The 16,875-nt window shown below is 41.5% G+C and overlaps 1 protein-coding gene across 1 annotated transcript in view; it reads right to left on the minus strand.

Annotated features, from left to right (window-relative positions):
- ptprq (protein tyrosine phosphatase receptor type Q) overlaps positions 1-16,875 on the minus strand; it is a 92,977-nt gene that overhangs the window by 2,800 nt on the left and 73,302 nt on the right. The window contains exons 50-61 of the mRNA XM_072434454.1: positions 16,169-16,242; positions 15,997-16,096; positions 13,104-13,232; positions 9,370-9,414; positions 7,662-7,688; positions 7,460-7,541; positions 7,289-7,379; positions 6,175-6,251; positions 5,968-6,102; positions 5,690-5,815; positions 1,600-1,745; positions 1,397-1,532 (exon numbers count right to left, since the gene is read on the minus strand). Of these exons, the coding sequence (XP_072290555.1) occupies positions 1,397-1,532; positions 1,600-1,745; positions 5,690-5,815; positions 5,968-6,102; positions 6,175-6,251; positions 7,289-7,379; positions 7,460-7,541; positions 7,662-7,688; positions 9,370-9,414; positions 13,104-13,232; positions 15,997-16,096; positions 16,169-16,242 (1,168 nt within the window). The remainder of the gene's footprint in view (positions 1-1,396; positions 1,533-1,599; positions 1,746-5,689; positions 5,816-5,967; positions 6,103-6,174; positions 6,252-7,288; positions 7,380-7,459; positions 7,542-7,661; positions 7,689-9,369; positions 9,415-13,103; positions 13,233-15,996; positions 16,097-16,168; positions 16,243-16,875) is intronic.

Raw genomic sequence — 16,875 nt, forward strand, 5'->3', positions numbered from 1 at the left:
TTCAGTGTGCGGCTCGAATCCTCCGATATTTCATTCCCTTTGTCAAAAAGAGAATTTTCCAAACAATTTCACATGGGAGCAGGATCACAGCAGAACAAGAGGAAGAAGTAGGACACTGCACAGCCACTGGTGAGACATGAGTCTGCTAAACCTTTTATCCTCCTTTTATCTTTGTCTTATGACGTGTAACATTAAGACAGGATACAGACAATCAATTATATTTCAATTAAATTCCATTTGTTTTTGTAACCCCCAAAATTTCCTTAGTAGATGACAACGAACTAGAGAAGCAAATTAAACTATGTTCACAGCTTCCCCTGGCCTTAGACCCACATTTAAATTTGACAAGAGCTACTAAATTTCACGAGATTCTGTTACAGGTTCCCTTTTGAGGAGTTTTGACCATAATCATATTTAGCTTGTATCTGAGGGGTAATCTGTGCTTTAAGAGTGGGGCTCATGGCCTTGTGGTGGCGTTGTATGACTATTGGCCCTTTAGAGTCTGAGGTGAGCTGGATGTACTAGATACATTTAATGTATCCAGCGCCTCCTCTGTCCTGCCACTGCTCCTCTGCTGCTGCTGCTCCTGGCCACGCCTTCTGCACACTGCACATTATCGTTGAATATAAACAAGCAATTTTAAACCTTGAACGATGTGTTTGCCCCCTTTATCAGTGTATAATATTTATTTACATTGTAGTACCACAGAAGCATACAATTATGAAAATATGCCCCTCCTGTTCTACTGTTCTATTGATTGCTTTATTAACATTATAGTTAGATGTTCTGTGTTACCATTTGTTTTATGTGTTTTGTATTCAACATGGTCCTCATGAAAAAAAGAGTTTCTCTCATTGCGTTTTTTCCCTTGTATAATAAAAGAAGTATAAGTATATTTTTTCGACCAAACTAGCTAGACAGGGGGCGCTACTCGACACTTTATTTTGGCACTGTAAGAATTGTCCACTGCATTGCTGGGTGAGCAATGAGCAGTGGACCCTCAGTGCAGCGCGTGGGGACCAGATCCGGATCTTATTCTAGTCTGACCTTAGCTGGAGGATTGGACCTATGGCGCATGCTTTGGGTTGATGTGGCAAACTGGAGGAAACTCATCCATACACAATTGAAACATGCAATAGCCCGCACAAAAAAGGCCCTTCAGCGCCCGGGAGTCAGAATGGCCAGAGTGCCACCGTGCTAGTGGTAAAGCTTACCTCTTTTACCCTTTCAAAATGAGGACAAAGCAGCATGTTGTTATATTTCTAGTCATTAAGTAGAAAAACAAACCTGCCAAACTTAAGTGCTTGATTCCTGTGAAAGTGCTGGCATCCTAAAGTGAACTCTCCCTGCGTTGGCTCCTTTTAACGCCCTAAAGGTGAGCTCAGCCTGCACTCACCAGATTCTGGACCATACACATCCTCTCACTGCGCAGCTCGGCCACCAGCCCGTAGATGTCCACAAAGTCATGGTCCCTGACGTGCTGGATGAGGTGGTCCAGAGCGATGAACACGCCCGTCCTGCCCACGCCGGCACTGCACACAGCTCCAGTATAGTGACACAGGTCATGGTGGTACAGTGACAGATAGGAGCAACACTTACCTGCAGTGGACCACTATAGTACTGGTCTCCAGCCTGTGAGTGCGCACGGCTAGCACAAACTTAATCAGCATGGTGCAGGACTCTGGGACGCCATGCTCAGGCCACGAGGTGTAGTTAAAGTGACGCACCAGGATGTAGTGACCGTGCTGCACAGGAGAGTCACAGAGTTACATTACAGATGGGCTTTGTGTCTCTGTGAAGGCAGGTTCAAATGTTCAATGTCTGTTTCACCAAAGCAAGTTCCTAGCTTGTGGATTTAGTTCACTGGCAATAGCAATAAACCTTTTTCCGATTCTGATTCTGGTTTGTCTAAAAAGAGACAATGCAGGCAGATTTTTTTTATTTTCCAGTACTCCAAAATCCAACACTGTTGGACTTTTTTTTTTTTTCTTCTTTTCTTTTTTATCATATTACTGATAAACATGCCCCTCAAAAATAAGAATAATCCCTGGTTTTGTCCAGACATTGCTGTGTTATCTCGAGAACGTGACAAAGCCTGGGTAGAAGCCAAGGCAACCAAATCAGCAGCAGATTGGCAGCAGTTTTCTCATAAGTAGAATAATTATGTCTCTACTGTTCTTAAAGCCAAAGCATCTCACTACATCAATACTTTCACTGAATCACAGGGGAATCATGCAAAGTCATGGCAAACGGTTAAATTCTTATAGCAATTTGAAATGATTTAAGATTCAATTAGTCTGACAATGAAAAGAAATATTTATGATGTATTTAATGATGCTGCTCCATCTACTGCTGTTGCCTCAATGAGAGTAGGGCTGATTTCCCTTAAGCCCTTTACAAAGTATGAAGTAAATATGTTGCTTTCTATAGATCCTAAAAGGTCCACTGGAGCTGACACCCTCGAACCTTGGTTGCTATTGTTATCTGCTCCACTAATAGATAATAGTTTCATTTATGCTATTAATTTCACAATTCAAACTGAACGTATCACATTACCATGACAAATTGGTTTTGTTCTCCCTTTGCATAAAGGAGAAGATTTTAAATTATTTGAATAATTTCCAATGTCAACGCTAATAAGTAACCATCTGCATGCTTTCTTAACCAAATATTCAATTTCAAATAGCTACCATAGAAAGCATGTCCCACAGTCCTTCAAACATTAAAGCACATTACATTGAAAAGGCCTAATCTTGATCCAGACCTTTGTCTCCAAATCTTTGAAAGAGTTGTAGTTAAACAGCTTTGTCGGAACCTACATGACAATCATTAAATTGAAGTTTTCATGTCGTGCTGACGATGGTCTGGTCTCAATCCTGGTTCTGTTGGACCTCAGCGCAGCGTTTGACACCATCGACCACAACATTCTACTGCAGAGGTTAGAATGTGATGTAGGTGTCGGAGGCCCCACCCTCAGCTGAAAAGCCTATTTATCGGATAGGTACCAGTTTGTCAACGTAGACCAGAGCTCCTTCACCTTCTAAAGTAACCTACGTTGTGCTGCAAGGTTCAGTACTCAGTCCGATTACTCGGTCCTATATTCATCTGCTAAAATCTGAAAAATCTTGCCTAAAAGCAATGCTGTAACTCTCTGCTTGCAGCATGTCCTAAGGGTGCCATTCACAGCTTTCAACTGGTTCAAAACGGAGCAGCATGATTACTGACAGGAACTAAAAGAAGAGAGAACATTACGCTTGAGTCTCTTCACTGGCTCCTTGTTGATTTTAGAATCAAATTTAAAATCCTACTCCTGACTTACAAAGCCATAAAATGTCCCCATGGCCCCATCCTACCTGCTATAGAACCATATTATCCAAACAGAGCTCTCCGCTCTCAGAATGCTGGCTTTCTGGTGGTCCCAAGAGTCTCTAAAAGCACCGTAGGAGATAGAGCGTTTAGCTACCAAGCTCCTGTGTTATGGAATCAGCTCCTGTCCATGTTAAAGAGGCCGACACAGTCTCTTTATTTAAGACCAGGCTTAAAACGTTCTCTTGAAATTACTTATGGTCAGGCCAGTTAGGAACAGAAATATAAACCTACAGTTTTCCAGCTACACTGCCCTAGGAGCAACTATGCTGGGGGAAGTATGGCAGCTTGAGTTCTATCCTCTGGCTCGTCCTCCTTTCAACAACTCCCCTTGGGGAGTGGTACTGTTGATGCTGACCTGTGGATCCGGATGCTCCTCAACTGCCTGGAAGAACGCTTTCTACTCTAGATGAACAGCTCTTCATCTACCTGGATGAACTGTCTTGTTAGATGAACCTCCCTCTCTCCTCCTGAGTGGTTCTGGCTCTACAGTCTATCTGAAAATGGAAGCGTGTCAGTCCCGAACAATCTGCAGCCTATCTATCCGTGGGAGTAGGATCTTCACTGTGGTTCTCCACGAGGTTTCTACTTTGACCTAAAGGGTTTTGTAGTTTTTCCTTGCAGAGAAGGAGGGTCTAAGGACAGGGGATGCTGGTACATTATTTCATTAATTTTATTTATACAGGGAAAGCCCAATGAGGTTTTCATGGGTCCCTGTTAAAACACAACACAGAATAAACAACAAACATAGGATACTAAAACACAAATAAAACAATCATTCATTCATTTTTTTTCTTTTTTTTTCATTCACACAAATAAAACAATCAATACAATTAATCAATTCATGAAAACACATTTAAACAAGTGCATTGGCACTGAGGGTAGTACTTGACCAGTGCTTTGAAATCATTAAAAGGCATAAAATGATTTAATTTAAAAAGTCGAAGGAGCAAAGTTGTTGTAGGCCTTTTTTCTTATCTCTGTATTGACACGATGGGATTGTAAGATAAAAAATGAGACCTCAAACGGTGAATACTTGAACTGATGTGCAATAAACTAGATAAATAATCAGGCAAAATTCCAACTAGAGCCTTGTACACAAATAAAAGGCAGTTTATTATTTATGAGATGACTTTGTTGTTCACATTAACTTATTTTCTAAAAACATTTAAATCCAGACTGTGATACGGGTTAACAACTGTACCTTAAACTTTGGAATCATTCAATATTCAGACAATCAAAATCAATGTTTGTTACTAAACTGTTAAGGAATGCATTTTGTTTCTAATAGATCAACGCGGGCGTGACGTCAGAATATTAATGAGCACTACAAAAGTCCCGGATGAACATTCAGGCCCGCTCAGGCCGTCAGGGAAATAACATGGGAAAATGGCAGAACAACAGCGACTACGACAGCTAATCTCAATCAATTTGAGGAAAGATGACGTCCCAAGAGCGAAGCTGAAACAGCATATAGTAGAGGACCATTCTGAACTAGTTGAAGCGATGTTTACGGTGCAGAGGACGTCGTATTAGCGGAAAGAAGGCTGAACTTGTAAAAAAGTATATCCGGGCTTTCACTACCAAGTCCGATTCTTGAACATTACGACATGGCATTTGTAAGGGTTTACTGAATAAAACTGATGTTAATTCTACAGCATTTGCGGAACACGGTAAACTTATATCCCGGGGCTCCAGCCGCAGGCAGCGGTGAGTGACAACCTGCGTCCCCGGAGTTTGCTTACTTTCACGGGGAGAACGCGTCCCCTTCCCCGCGCTCTCCGGTCTAAATTTCCCGGTAGAGACATGGACACAAGAGTCTTTGACCACTCTCCGGAAAGAGAAGCTGTTGGCGTGGTGACGTCACATGGCTATTTTTATCTTGGCCGTGGAGCGCTATTGAGTATAAAAGCTTTGACTTTGACTACAGTCAGTAACCTACCAATTTACCATCAGCTTCAGCCATATTTATTATTTATTCTTATGCCTTGGGTATTTGTGGTCACCCTTAGTGTTCTTTGGAGCCTTTGACCGCCCTCCAACTTGCAGTCAGTAACCGCTTTTTTTCTGTTTCTTCTTAAAACATGAATCTAAATTCTCAAAACTGCAAACCCAATCCAAAATACAAAGGCCAATGACTGTGTTGTACCCTGGCCCGCTGCTTCCCTCTTCCTTATTGTGTAGCAGTGGGGCGGTTTGATGGTAGGCGGCCTCTTGGAAAGAACAGGAGGGTGGGGGGTGAGTGTGCGCATTTTAAAAAAAGGGACTAACAGTCGCAAATCGGTGAAAAACCCTCTATTATTAAATCCAATGCATTACTCACCCGCTCCACTCGCAGCGTCCTGACTGTCCAGTCGGGGAAGACCTCCTCTGACACTTTGGACACCAGAATGTCACTGAACACGGACATGGGCTTATCGTCCTCGGGCCAGTACTTGTGACAGCGGATCTGAAATGTCCCAGCACAAGCACACTTAGGCGTCAGACGGCTGATGAGAAGAAGCTGCAACGATCTTCTAATGAGCCTCTAGCACACGCGCCTGTCTCCTCAGCGTTACACATTAAAACATGATTTATGATAGTGTCATCATTTGTACGCACGCGGCCCTTCTCCAAGCACTGAGTGAGCATGACGATGGTGCGGGTGCCTGTCTCCCAGATCATTCTCCAGAAGGCGGCCACGGTGCCGGGGAGGGGCCCTTGGGTGGCGATGAACTCGTTGGGACACAGATACCCCTGAAAAGCACAAGCATTTTGTGACTGTGTATGCAAGTATTGTTGCAAAAGTGCTGATGTGGTGGTGCTCACAGAAACAAAGCTGGCATTGATGTAGTCGGAGCCGTCTGAGCCAGGCTGCGAGAGCAGCTTCACTCGGTTGTTATTATCTAGGCACAGAACAGGAATGAAAATGTAGAAAATAGGCTGCTCTGAAACAGGTTATTTTTGTAATGCTTAGTGTGTGCTATACTGACAGTTTAGGCAAAAAACAAATGACAGTCAGTAACAGAGTGCTGCGTTAGCTGTGCACAGATCCTATGAAACTACACTTTTATACAGTGTTCAGTTTGTCATACGTCAATTACATTGAGGCAATTTTTATGCACGAAGTGACACTACAGGCAATACTCAACATAAGAGCTTTCATGTGGAAACACTCTCCAATCCTAAATATATATTATTCTGTCATGGAATCCACTTGCATCCACATTGTGACTTCAAAGGCAGTTTTCTCCAAACATTTAGCATTTCCTTGAGCGATGGGCACTTTGACCTGGTGTTCCCTCCAAACATGTTATTTTGAGCTCCTCCACTGGGATGTGCACACACTTTCCCCCTCTTTGTCTGTCAAAACAAGATTTACCTTCTCTTTCCCATTTCTTTTAAATATATTTAGTAGAGTAGCTGTCCAGATTTCCAATGCAATTATATAACGTAGATTATTAAAAAGTAGAAATTCATAAGCCTTGATAAAAATTCAGTCAGAGTCCTCCCTGACTCTCCTCCCTGGCTCTCCTCTCTGGCTCCCCTCCCTGGCTCTCCTCTCTGGCTCCCCTCCCTGGCTCTCCTCCCTGACTCTCTTACTCTCCTCCCTGGCTCTCCTCCCTGACTCTCCTCTCTGGCTCTCCTCCCTGGCTCTCCTCTCTGGCTCCCCTCCCTGGCTCTCCTCCCTGACTCTCTTCTCTTACTCTCCTCCCTGGCTCTCCTCCCTGACTCTCCTCTCTGGCTCTCCTCTCTGGCTCTCCTCCGTGGGTCACCTCCCTGACTCTCCTCCCTGGCTCTCCTCCCTGGCTCTCCTCCCTTACTCCCCTCCCTGGCTCTCCTCCCTGGCTCTCCTCCCTGGCTCTCCTCCCTGACTCCCCTCCCTTGCTCTCCTCCCTGACTCTCCTTCCTGGCTCTTCTCCCTGACTCTGGTTGTACTCACAGGGCTTGATGTTGGGGAAGCGGTTCTTGGTTCTGTTGCAGGGCATGTCAGCATCTGTGGTGGCCAGGTCCTGTAGAAGCTTGGGCAGTGCCTGCAGCAGAACCACACTTGTACTTTACACCTCACAACACACTCTCCAGTAAATGCTTGTGTCTGGTTCATTCTACTTACTGAGAACTCCTCCTGGAACTTAGCGTTGTCGTTGCTGCACAGATCCTCCACATGCTGCAGAAAGGACTTCTTATTGATGGGCCTGGGCGTGCAGACAGTTTATAAAAGTGAGACAGCAAACATGTGGATGGATATTTACTCTGGGATAAGAGAAGTCATTTGAACAACATGCTCTGAATGAAAAGCTTGCTTTTGGACTTACTTCAGGGATTTCCTGTAGCTGAGAAGCCTGCACAAAAACGGGTAAAATTAGTCGCATGATTCAAACTAATCCAATAACAGTCTAAACCTAACCTTCTTTTTAAATCAAACCTCCTCTAAGTAGTACGACTGATGTGGAATTCTAAGGGAATCTGTGAGCGTCAGAACGTGGCTTTGGGATTTGCTTGCCGGACTTTGAGCAGCACAGATCCCCAGGCACTGATAAAGCTTGCTATTTGTGCCCTGGAACACCACTGGGCCGGTAAAGCAATTTGAAACATGGCGAGTAGGAAAACAAACATAAAGTGAAGGGGAACAGGAGGAGAAAAAGCAAACGCGTGATATCACTCCAACACAGGAAGAATTGAACGGAGAATATTATGCAAAGAGCCATTTTTGTGCTTTGAATCATGTTAACCCAATTATCCCTGGTTTATTTGCAACAAACCCAAACATCCGAACATACTGCTTGATAAAGTTATTACCCCAATTTTGGTTCCAAGTTGTTAATTAGGTTCCTTTGAATGTGAAAATGTTCTGTTGACTGGTGTAAATTCTGAGTTGAAATCCTTTTGGTCCTTTATTAAAAGATCAATTTCAGTCATTATTTGATTGTGCGTTGTTACGGCAGTTTCCTGTAAACAATGATCAAGTAAAGGCTTTACAAAGTTTTCCACCTAGTTTGGACCTGCTTAGTTCTGCCTTGGGCCGGATCCAGTTCTGGTTAGCCTGATTTGGACTTCAGTCTGGACACTAAAAATAAGTTCACTTTCTAGAATGTCCCTATTGACGGCATTGGACTTCAATGCCATGAAATATCTAAAAGGAAAATTTACATGTTGAACAGTGTTGAACAAAAAAAAAATTGCACTTTAACAATATTAGCTGTTCAATATTATTAGCTGATGTGATGTTAAAACTATTTTGATCATTTTCTATTGTGTTTAAGGCAAAATCAGACATATTGTGCAAAAGCAACTTTAAAAAGCTTTTAAACTTGTTACAACAGTGTTTTCTCATCATTAGTATAATACAATGTGTATTTTGATTCCTGCATTTTTGAGTAATTCTGTATTGTTCTGTAACTGAGTGCTCAGAAAGGTCCTGTTTTCGCATACCCCCTATCCCCGCCCACATCCCTGTACTTAGTTGTTATTATTTGAAACATTCAGACTCCGAGTGACACATGTAGAGTTTTATGAAGAGGCAGGACTTATCACTATGAAAAGGTGGGACATAACAGTTCTGCAGGTTTGAACGGTACAAAATACATGCAAAAAAGAATATTATGTTTCCTTTAAGTACTACGTTGAAGTAATTTTACATTTGTTTGATACTTTAACATCAACTAATACATTTAAACATATTTATGTTGGATTAGCATAATATCATATGAATATTGTTGGATATTCTAAAAAAGAACTAAAAGATATTGCATTAAACTCCATTTATTTTACATTTTGTCTCTCTGATTTTAAAGTCCACACACTGTTGTTGGGGTCATTTCACACCTAATCCAATAATGCTCTTTTCACCATACATCTACATAATTCAAAGTGACAAAACATGAAATATCATTGTACATAAGTAAACAGTAAAAATATCATGTGCACACGTAAAAAGGCAAATTAAAGCATAAGACATGTCTTTTATAGAAAAAAAATCAAACACACACAAACACAAGTCAACCCAAACACTATTGAACTTACTGAATGACATATATCTCTTTCCGTCTAAAAAAGAAAGAGGAGTACCTGGAGGGAGAAGAGGCTCATTGTGAGAAAACAAAACCACACTGTAGTAGAAACTGGGCTTTAAGTGTGACAGCGAGGAGACGAGACATGTTATTTAAGCGTTTGCTGTGGAGTACAAGGAGTTAACGGTCTTTTATGTGGGCCAAAGCAGAAGCAGCACAGGCGTCGGGAAGGTATCAATTTAGAGCCAAGATGAGACAGCAAACCTGACACACCATGCAATTTTAGCTCTTAAAAAGCACACGCTAAACTCAGCCGATGGATCTGAGTGATTCAGTACGCTGAATATTTGAAGTTTAATAAAGCCAATAAATGACTCCTGAAGGGTAGATTTACTGAAACTGGAATAAAGAACAGAGATTTCTGAGCAGAGATATGGAGAAACAACTAGAATTATGTGATTTATTTTTTTTAAACCTGTTTATAAGAGGTATACTGTATTAGGACTTTGGCACATTCAAAATATATAATATCTAGTTTTGAATTCTTTATTGCCTCGGTAGCAATGGTGCTTGTTGTTGTTTTATGGCGGTTGGTATCCAAGTGAATTGGTACATTACCGCCAGACTTTATTCTTTTCTTTAGACTTCATTCTTAAGATTCTGACCGGCTTCATTCCAGAGCTGACTCTTCTTCAGCTTCCTCTCCTTCTTTGGCGTTGGGTGCTTTTGCCGTACAGCTTTATTCTTTAGGCTTTTATGCTTGATTTTCAGTACTCTGATGTTTACAACATTCTAGAATCCTATAGTTTTAACTGAGCTGGAGAGAGGTTCTATTGGTTGTTTTCAAATTCTATAATGTGATGAGGTCATAATCTCAGATCGGGGGCAAGAGCAAGATTCTTTATTGTTTGCTTTGTACTTTGCCATGAAATATCTAAAGGCTAAATGGGCAAAATGTTGGCGCTTTTTTCTTACAAATGTAGAGGTATTCCTTTTTATAACTCCATACAACTTTCTGTCATTTTCAGCTTTTATTAAAAAAAATATTTTCAAACTGCAACTTGACTGATTTAAAACTATGATAAATATTTACTAAAGGTGCTACCTTAGCATTAGAACCTGAGAACCTCTGAGAACTATAGGGATTCTAAAATTCATGTTTTTGGTTAACTTGCTTTGGTTAACATTAGCGGCTGCTACAAAATAATTTCCTGAACAGGATTGATTATCTTTATCTTTTCCTGTGAATTTTCCACAGTTTGGTATAACAAAGCAAGTGACACCACTATATGAGCCTACTGGTGAGATCTGTGGAGAGGTGAGCCTGCTCACAGTAAGAAGGCATGATTTGCAGGGTATTTTCTTTGTATAAAAAACCTGTAATTATAATATAATTATAAATAAAGATGTGTAGAATAACATATCCATGGAAACAAGTAGGTGGCAGAAAAGATACATTGTACCCCTTTAAATACATCTACTGCTGCTGTTACAACACTGGAATTTATCAACTGTGTGTCTCTTATCTTAAGTCTAAGAAGTATTATTTGTTATTATCAAAGTGCTGCCGAGGTCTGATGTAATAGTCGCTCTGCTCGCAGCTCATTTCTTTGGCACTTCGGGGCACACAGAGGATAAAAGCTGCTTGTGGAGAAGTTGCCAGTTCTGGTTAAGGATACACAAACAGTCTGTGAGCTGAGACGTGAGGATGCAGAGACAGTGATGCAGCTTCTCTTACTGCTCATAATTTAGCTTCAGTGCTGCTCTCCACACTTCAGCGCTGGAAGTCTGCTATTGACAGGAGCACACATCATGCTGGTGCTGCAAAGACCTTTTTGTCTGCTTGGCTTAGATTTAAAGTCTTGTCTGAATGCACTAAATAAAGCATTAGAGTCAAGTAGTAAACGGCCAGTTTAGACTGCGGCTGCTGTTTGGATAAAAGAGCTGGAGAGTAATGAGAATAAGCAAAAAATGATCAACTACATAGCATATTTGAGAGGTGCAGTGGACTAGATACAGTGGCTTGCAAAAGCGTTCGTATCCCTGGAGCTTTCCACATTTTGTCACATCATGATCACAAACTTAATTACATTGTATTGGCATTTTTTGTGAAAGAGCAACATTATGTGGCACATAGTTGTAAAAAGGAAGGCTAATTGTAGATGATTTACAGACTTATTTTTTAATAAAAAAAAATAAAACCTCTGTGCAACTGTGGTAACTAACTAAGTAATCAGCCTCTTTTCCCTGAGTGCAGTTGCTGTCAGAGGTTTCCTGATGATTGCTGAAAAACTCATGTCTAATGACTCCATCTGTGTGTAATCTAATCTAAATTAGATCTAAATGCAGCTGTTCTTTGAAGGCCACAGTTCTTAAAGGCGGTATGGACGATTTTTCGGCGATTTGAGAACGCAGGCGGAAGTGCGCATGCGCACTCCCCCGTGCGGACTGATACAACACACACGTGCGTTTGTTTATTAGCGCAACGGAGCGCATCGCATCTCTCGTCTCCCGTAGATTTCTGTCCACTTCTGCGTCAGCTCGAACTGTCTTTCTCCGTCTTCATTTTGTCCCGTACACTGAGGGAACTATATTATGATAGATCCATGCGCTTAGGCACGCGGAAACGTGGGGACGAGCCTGACGCGGCTGCAGGTGAGCGATAGGTGCGTTTTATGATTGATACGTGGTAGGACAAATGATTTATCCACGCCACGAGGAAATATGATAAAAAATTTGCTGAAAAAAATCGTCCATACCACCTTTAAGAGAATGGCATCATGAAGTCCAACAAACATCAGACAGGTCAGGGATCAAGTGCGGAGAAGTTTAAAGCAGGATTACGTTTTATAAAAAGAATTCCCAAGCTTTGAACATCTCACAGAGCACGGTTCAATCCATCATACGGAAATGGAAAGAGTATGGCACAACTACAAACCTACTAAGAAATGGCCAGCCACCAAAACTTACTGGACAGCACTGATCAAAGATGCTCTGGAGGAGCTACAGAGATCCCCAGTCAGGTGGACAGGGAATCTGTCCATAACTATTAGTCATGCACTATAAAAAAAATCTGGACTTTATGGAAGAGCAGCAAGAAGAAAGCTATTGTTGAAAAACGGCCATAAGAAGTTTGCACTTTGCCAGAAGCAAACATGTGGAAGAAACCAGTCAGGAAGAGTTTGAAGTATAATCTAAGCAAATCTAAATTAGTCAACCCTACTCATTTATAGTTCAGAATCAAGTCAGTGTAAATTTATCAAGGAGTGTTCCATTGTAGAAAAAGATTCAGTTGTATCATCTGGACTCTGTTTTTAGAAAAACAAGACGTTTCGACACTCATCCAAGAGTAATTCTCAATCTGTGGATCTCTGTGGACCTCCTGATCTGTGTAGCCAAACAGTCCTGTAAACATCCTATTATAAGATGGCTGTAGCTCCCTCATCACTGAGTACCTGATTAGCATCTGAATGACCAGGGCTTCTCCCGCCCCATAGCTCAAAAATGAGCTCTATACCTCTCTTCTGCTTAGAATTTTCACCTCACTGTCCTCAAAAGAGTGGTTTGTGGCTTAAAGATGCAGATGCACGGCGCTCTGTGGTCCTGAATTAGTGTGCCTTCTGTGTTGATAAAGCCTCTTGTGTAAGGTTAAGATGGCCTTTTCAATCTTTCTCTACTATAGATCAGAATGTATACAGCGTGAACGTGTGTGGATATTCCATTTCTACAGAAGACAAAGAGACTGACCGGTTGATTTTCTCCTGCTTTAGTTCCATGTCTGCGATGGCAATCAGTTGGTCCAGCTTGCACTTGGTCTCGATGATCTCAGCCTCTCGGGGGGAGTAAGTGCCTCCTTCTTTTTTGTGCCGGTGGAGCCTGGATGGCAACAGCACAGTTATTAGCGGAACACATTGAAAGCAATTGTCCATTCACTCATTAGTCTGAGGTATTACTCATTCACTATATACAGGCATATACATTTGAAGACATTTATTTACATCTATTTTGTTTTTTTACGTAGACTTTTTTGTACATTTTTCATATAAAGTAAATCTGTTTTGGTTCAGTAGAAATATATAGGTGAAAATGTGTGCTCAATGTGTGCTCTTTACATCAGATTATTGAGTGTTTTAGTCTCTGTGAAGTAGGAAGCGCTCTGTTAGCATGGTAGTTGTTGTTGTTAGCTTTACCATGACCGTAAAATTCGCTCTGGACTCTGAAAGTGGTGAAAAGCGCATGACTTAAAGGGCATGACAGAAGCAATTAGGTAATTTATGTTTATGCTACAAATACTTTCAGTCCAATAAACATATAACTGACATTATGAGTTTTATATCAGCTTTCCTTTATCATTATCTTACTCCTCTAATCCTGCCCACAGGCCTCTGCTTAGTCTTAGAGAGTTGAAAGTAATACACATGGGTTCAAACATTTTGCGCCGTCATAAATAAAAACATGTAAAGGAATGGCCAAATGTTACGGTGAAATTCCCTTCAGTAGAGGAAGGGCTTAGATCAATATTGTTAGGCCCGAGCGCCACAAGCTGGCGAGAGGCCTATTAATCTCGTAAGGCCGTGCGAAGCACGGCTGCGAAAGTGCGCACGTAGTGCGCACGAAATCGAGCGCGAAGTGCTCGCCCACTTCCAAACACTCACTAACGCACTCCTTCACTCACGCACGCCCCGTGCATACTAATTAGTAGTAGGAAAATGGAACATTACCGTTGTAAACGGGCGAAGCCCGTGCAAAAGTGCGCACTAAACGAGCACTTTACATTAGCGGTCGTCATCCCAATGTAAAGCACTCATTTGTGCTAAGTAGCTCACGAATACGTTCCCCATCTCTAGCATGTTCCGTGCATATAAGCATGTAATGCAAAAATTGAACATTATTACTGTATAGAGGGCCAAAAACACAAAGTGGGCGGAGCCCACTCAAAATTAACGAAAGTACCCGTCAGTGACCAGGGACCCACACCATGAGGTAGGAAAGCGTATAGTTTATGATATTTGAAAAATGGGAAACATTGTTTTCGCATCGGAATATTATTCTTTCTTCTTCTTTCTTTCTTCTCGGGACCAACCCCCTATTTTTCACCCAGTGAACATTGACGAAAAGTCACAAAAATTTGCACACCTCTAAAAATCGTGCCTCTCTACGCCCCCAAATGTACCAAAAATGCATTGAGAGATAGGAAATGACCCCAAAAAAAATCTGATCGTAGAATCATGAAATTTGGCGCAGAGGTAGATGGTGACAAGAGAAGTAAAAAATATTATTACGGCAACGCCGTCCACCCAACTAAATGTCATGCTAAGCAGGACTCGGGAGTTTTTCCAAACGTCGTACTTTTACGAACTCCTCCCAGGGCGTTGGCTCTAAAAAGCTGAAATTTGGTAAAAATGCTACTGAGGAGTGGGACATCAAAAGTTATTCAAATTACATTGATACCTGTCACGGTCTCTGTGCGGCGAAGCCGCAAACTTTAGCTAGAATTTCAGAAATCTCCCAAATTTAACATTTCTGCCGTTTGCGCAGATAAAGTCCGAATTGCGTCAAATTAGAATCAGTTGTTAAACTCTTTGCGCTAAACGTACTTGAAGTCAAATAAATTAATTTGGCACCACAGCGCCCCCTACAGATTTTATATGGAGGTTAAATGTTTAGTTTTGCGAAATTTTATGAAATTTGACACACAACTCAATTTTGGCATCCCCATCAAAAAGTCAATGAGACCCATGTCATAATTGTTATGGTTTTGCCGTAGCGATGACCGAAACCTCCCATGTTATTCCAATGGGGAAATCGCCAGAACATGTTTACACTTTAGACTTTCACAAACTCCTCCCAGGGCGTTAGCCCTATTAACCTGAAATTTGGTGAGACTCATCTTCAGGGGTGAACCGTCAAAAGTTATTCACATTTTTATTCAAAGAGTCACAGTGTCTGTGCGGCAAAGCCGCACATTTTGCCAAGAATTCAAAGAAAATAGCTTTTTGATGGTAAAACAAAGGGGAGAAGATGTGACAGCGTCACAGATTCAGCAGTAGGCGTAATAAAAGGACAATTGGGGCGCGTTAGCGCCCCCTCCTCTTGCGGCGTGGCGGCGGCGTGGCGAGGGCCGATCATTGCCGCTTGCGGCTATATTTTATCATTATTATCATAGTTTTACTTCTGCTTCATATGCAGATTAGATAGTGCTTAAAATCAGTGTGTCCTGTTACACTGCAATATTTGCTGGATACCGCTGTCTATAGGAAAAACAAATATGCATTTCACTTCTGGAACCAGAGCAAGATTAGAAGAGGGTGATTGGGAAAATTTTTAACAGGTGATTTGCTGGTTGTTCGGCAAATACCAATCCACTGTGCCACTGTTGCCCTATCATATGTACGAAATAATGTCCATGCCAGTTCTGCTTGTCTGTAAATACATGACATTTTAGTGCTGAAGAAAACATTTGTCTGAGAGATCATCAACAAAGAGACTTCACCGAAGCATGCCGCCGGAAGCCCATGAAATGTGAGTCTCATAGAGATTGGACCGATGTGCCACATTCACACAGATGCTGGGCGTAATTGATATGTGCAGCCTCTGATTCCTGATAATGAACCATTAGATTTTCTTGGTGCCATCTTACTTGACGGAGCAACAGATGATGATTATCAACAACACGGCCAAGAAAAACGACAGGAGCACTCCCAGGATGATCTGTTCGTCTCTGGTTAATAGCCCATTTACTGTAAATGACACAACAGAAATCACATCTCATGCACAGTAGAAGGAGCTACGCAAAAAATGAGAACTCATACCATTTGTTTTGATGTGCTCTGAGTATTCCGAGTCTGTGTAGTCACCATTGATGTTGGTGGCTCGGAATTTAAACCTGTTAAGATAAGATAAGACAAGATAATCCTTTATTGTCCACACATGGGGAAATTTCATTGTTGCAACGCAGGTAGATACAGAGGAAAAGAACAGATAACTTATAGGTTACTGTGGAAAAACACAATGTCAGTTATTTATGGATAAACACAATTATTATTTAGTTCAACAAGAAACACTGCATTTCCTCACTTTTCTACCCTCCTGTGGCTTGTCAGTTACTGGTATTGCCCATATTGATACCTTTCATGTGATATTATCAAAAAGGGGCTAGCTGGAGGTACCGCTCTGTCTGAAGTTCTGATACTCAAGGTAGACTTTAATATTGGTCTTTGTTTTAACACAATCCAACCACAAAGTATTTAGTTGAAACTACAACAATTGACTGGATTTGTTCTGTTAAACAAGTTATTTTCAAATAGCATTACAGTCACAAGCTAACTAAAATTAGCCTACATTTTAAAATAGCATCATAGTCACAAGCTAATTAGCATTAGCCAACTGTTTTTCATTTGTAAGATGGACACAGACAGGGACTGTTTCATTCATCCTTGGAAGAGCGGTCAGAGCCACTGACCCACAGGTTGTCAGCTTCCTGCCGTTGTGTCCACTTAACCAGCCTCGCCCTCAGTGT

The sequence above is a fragment of the Eucyclogobius newberryi genome, unplaced genomic scaffold, assembly GCF_026437365.1.
Source record: "Eucyclogobius newberryi isolate DKJ021-1_F unplaced genomic scaffold, fEucNew1.0.hap1 SCAF_7, whole genome shotgun sequence".
In the NCBI taxonomy this organism is placed as follows: Eukaryota; Metazoa; Chordata; class Actinopteri; order Gobiiformes; family Gobiidae; genus Eucyclogobius; species Eucyclogobius newberryi.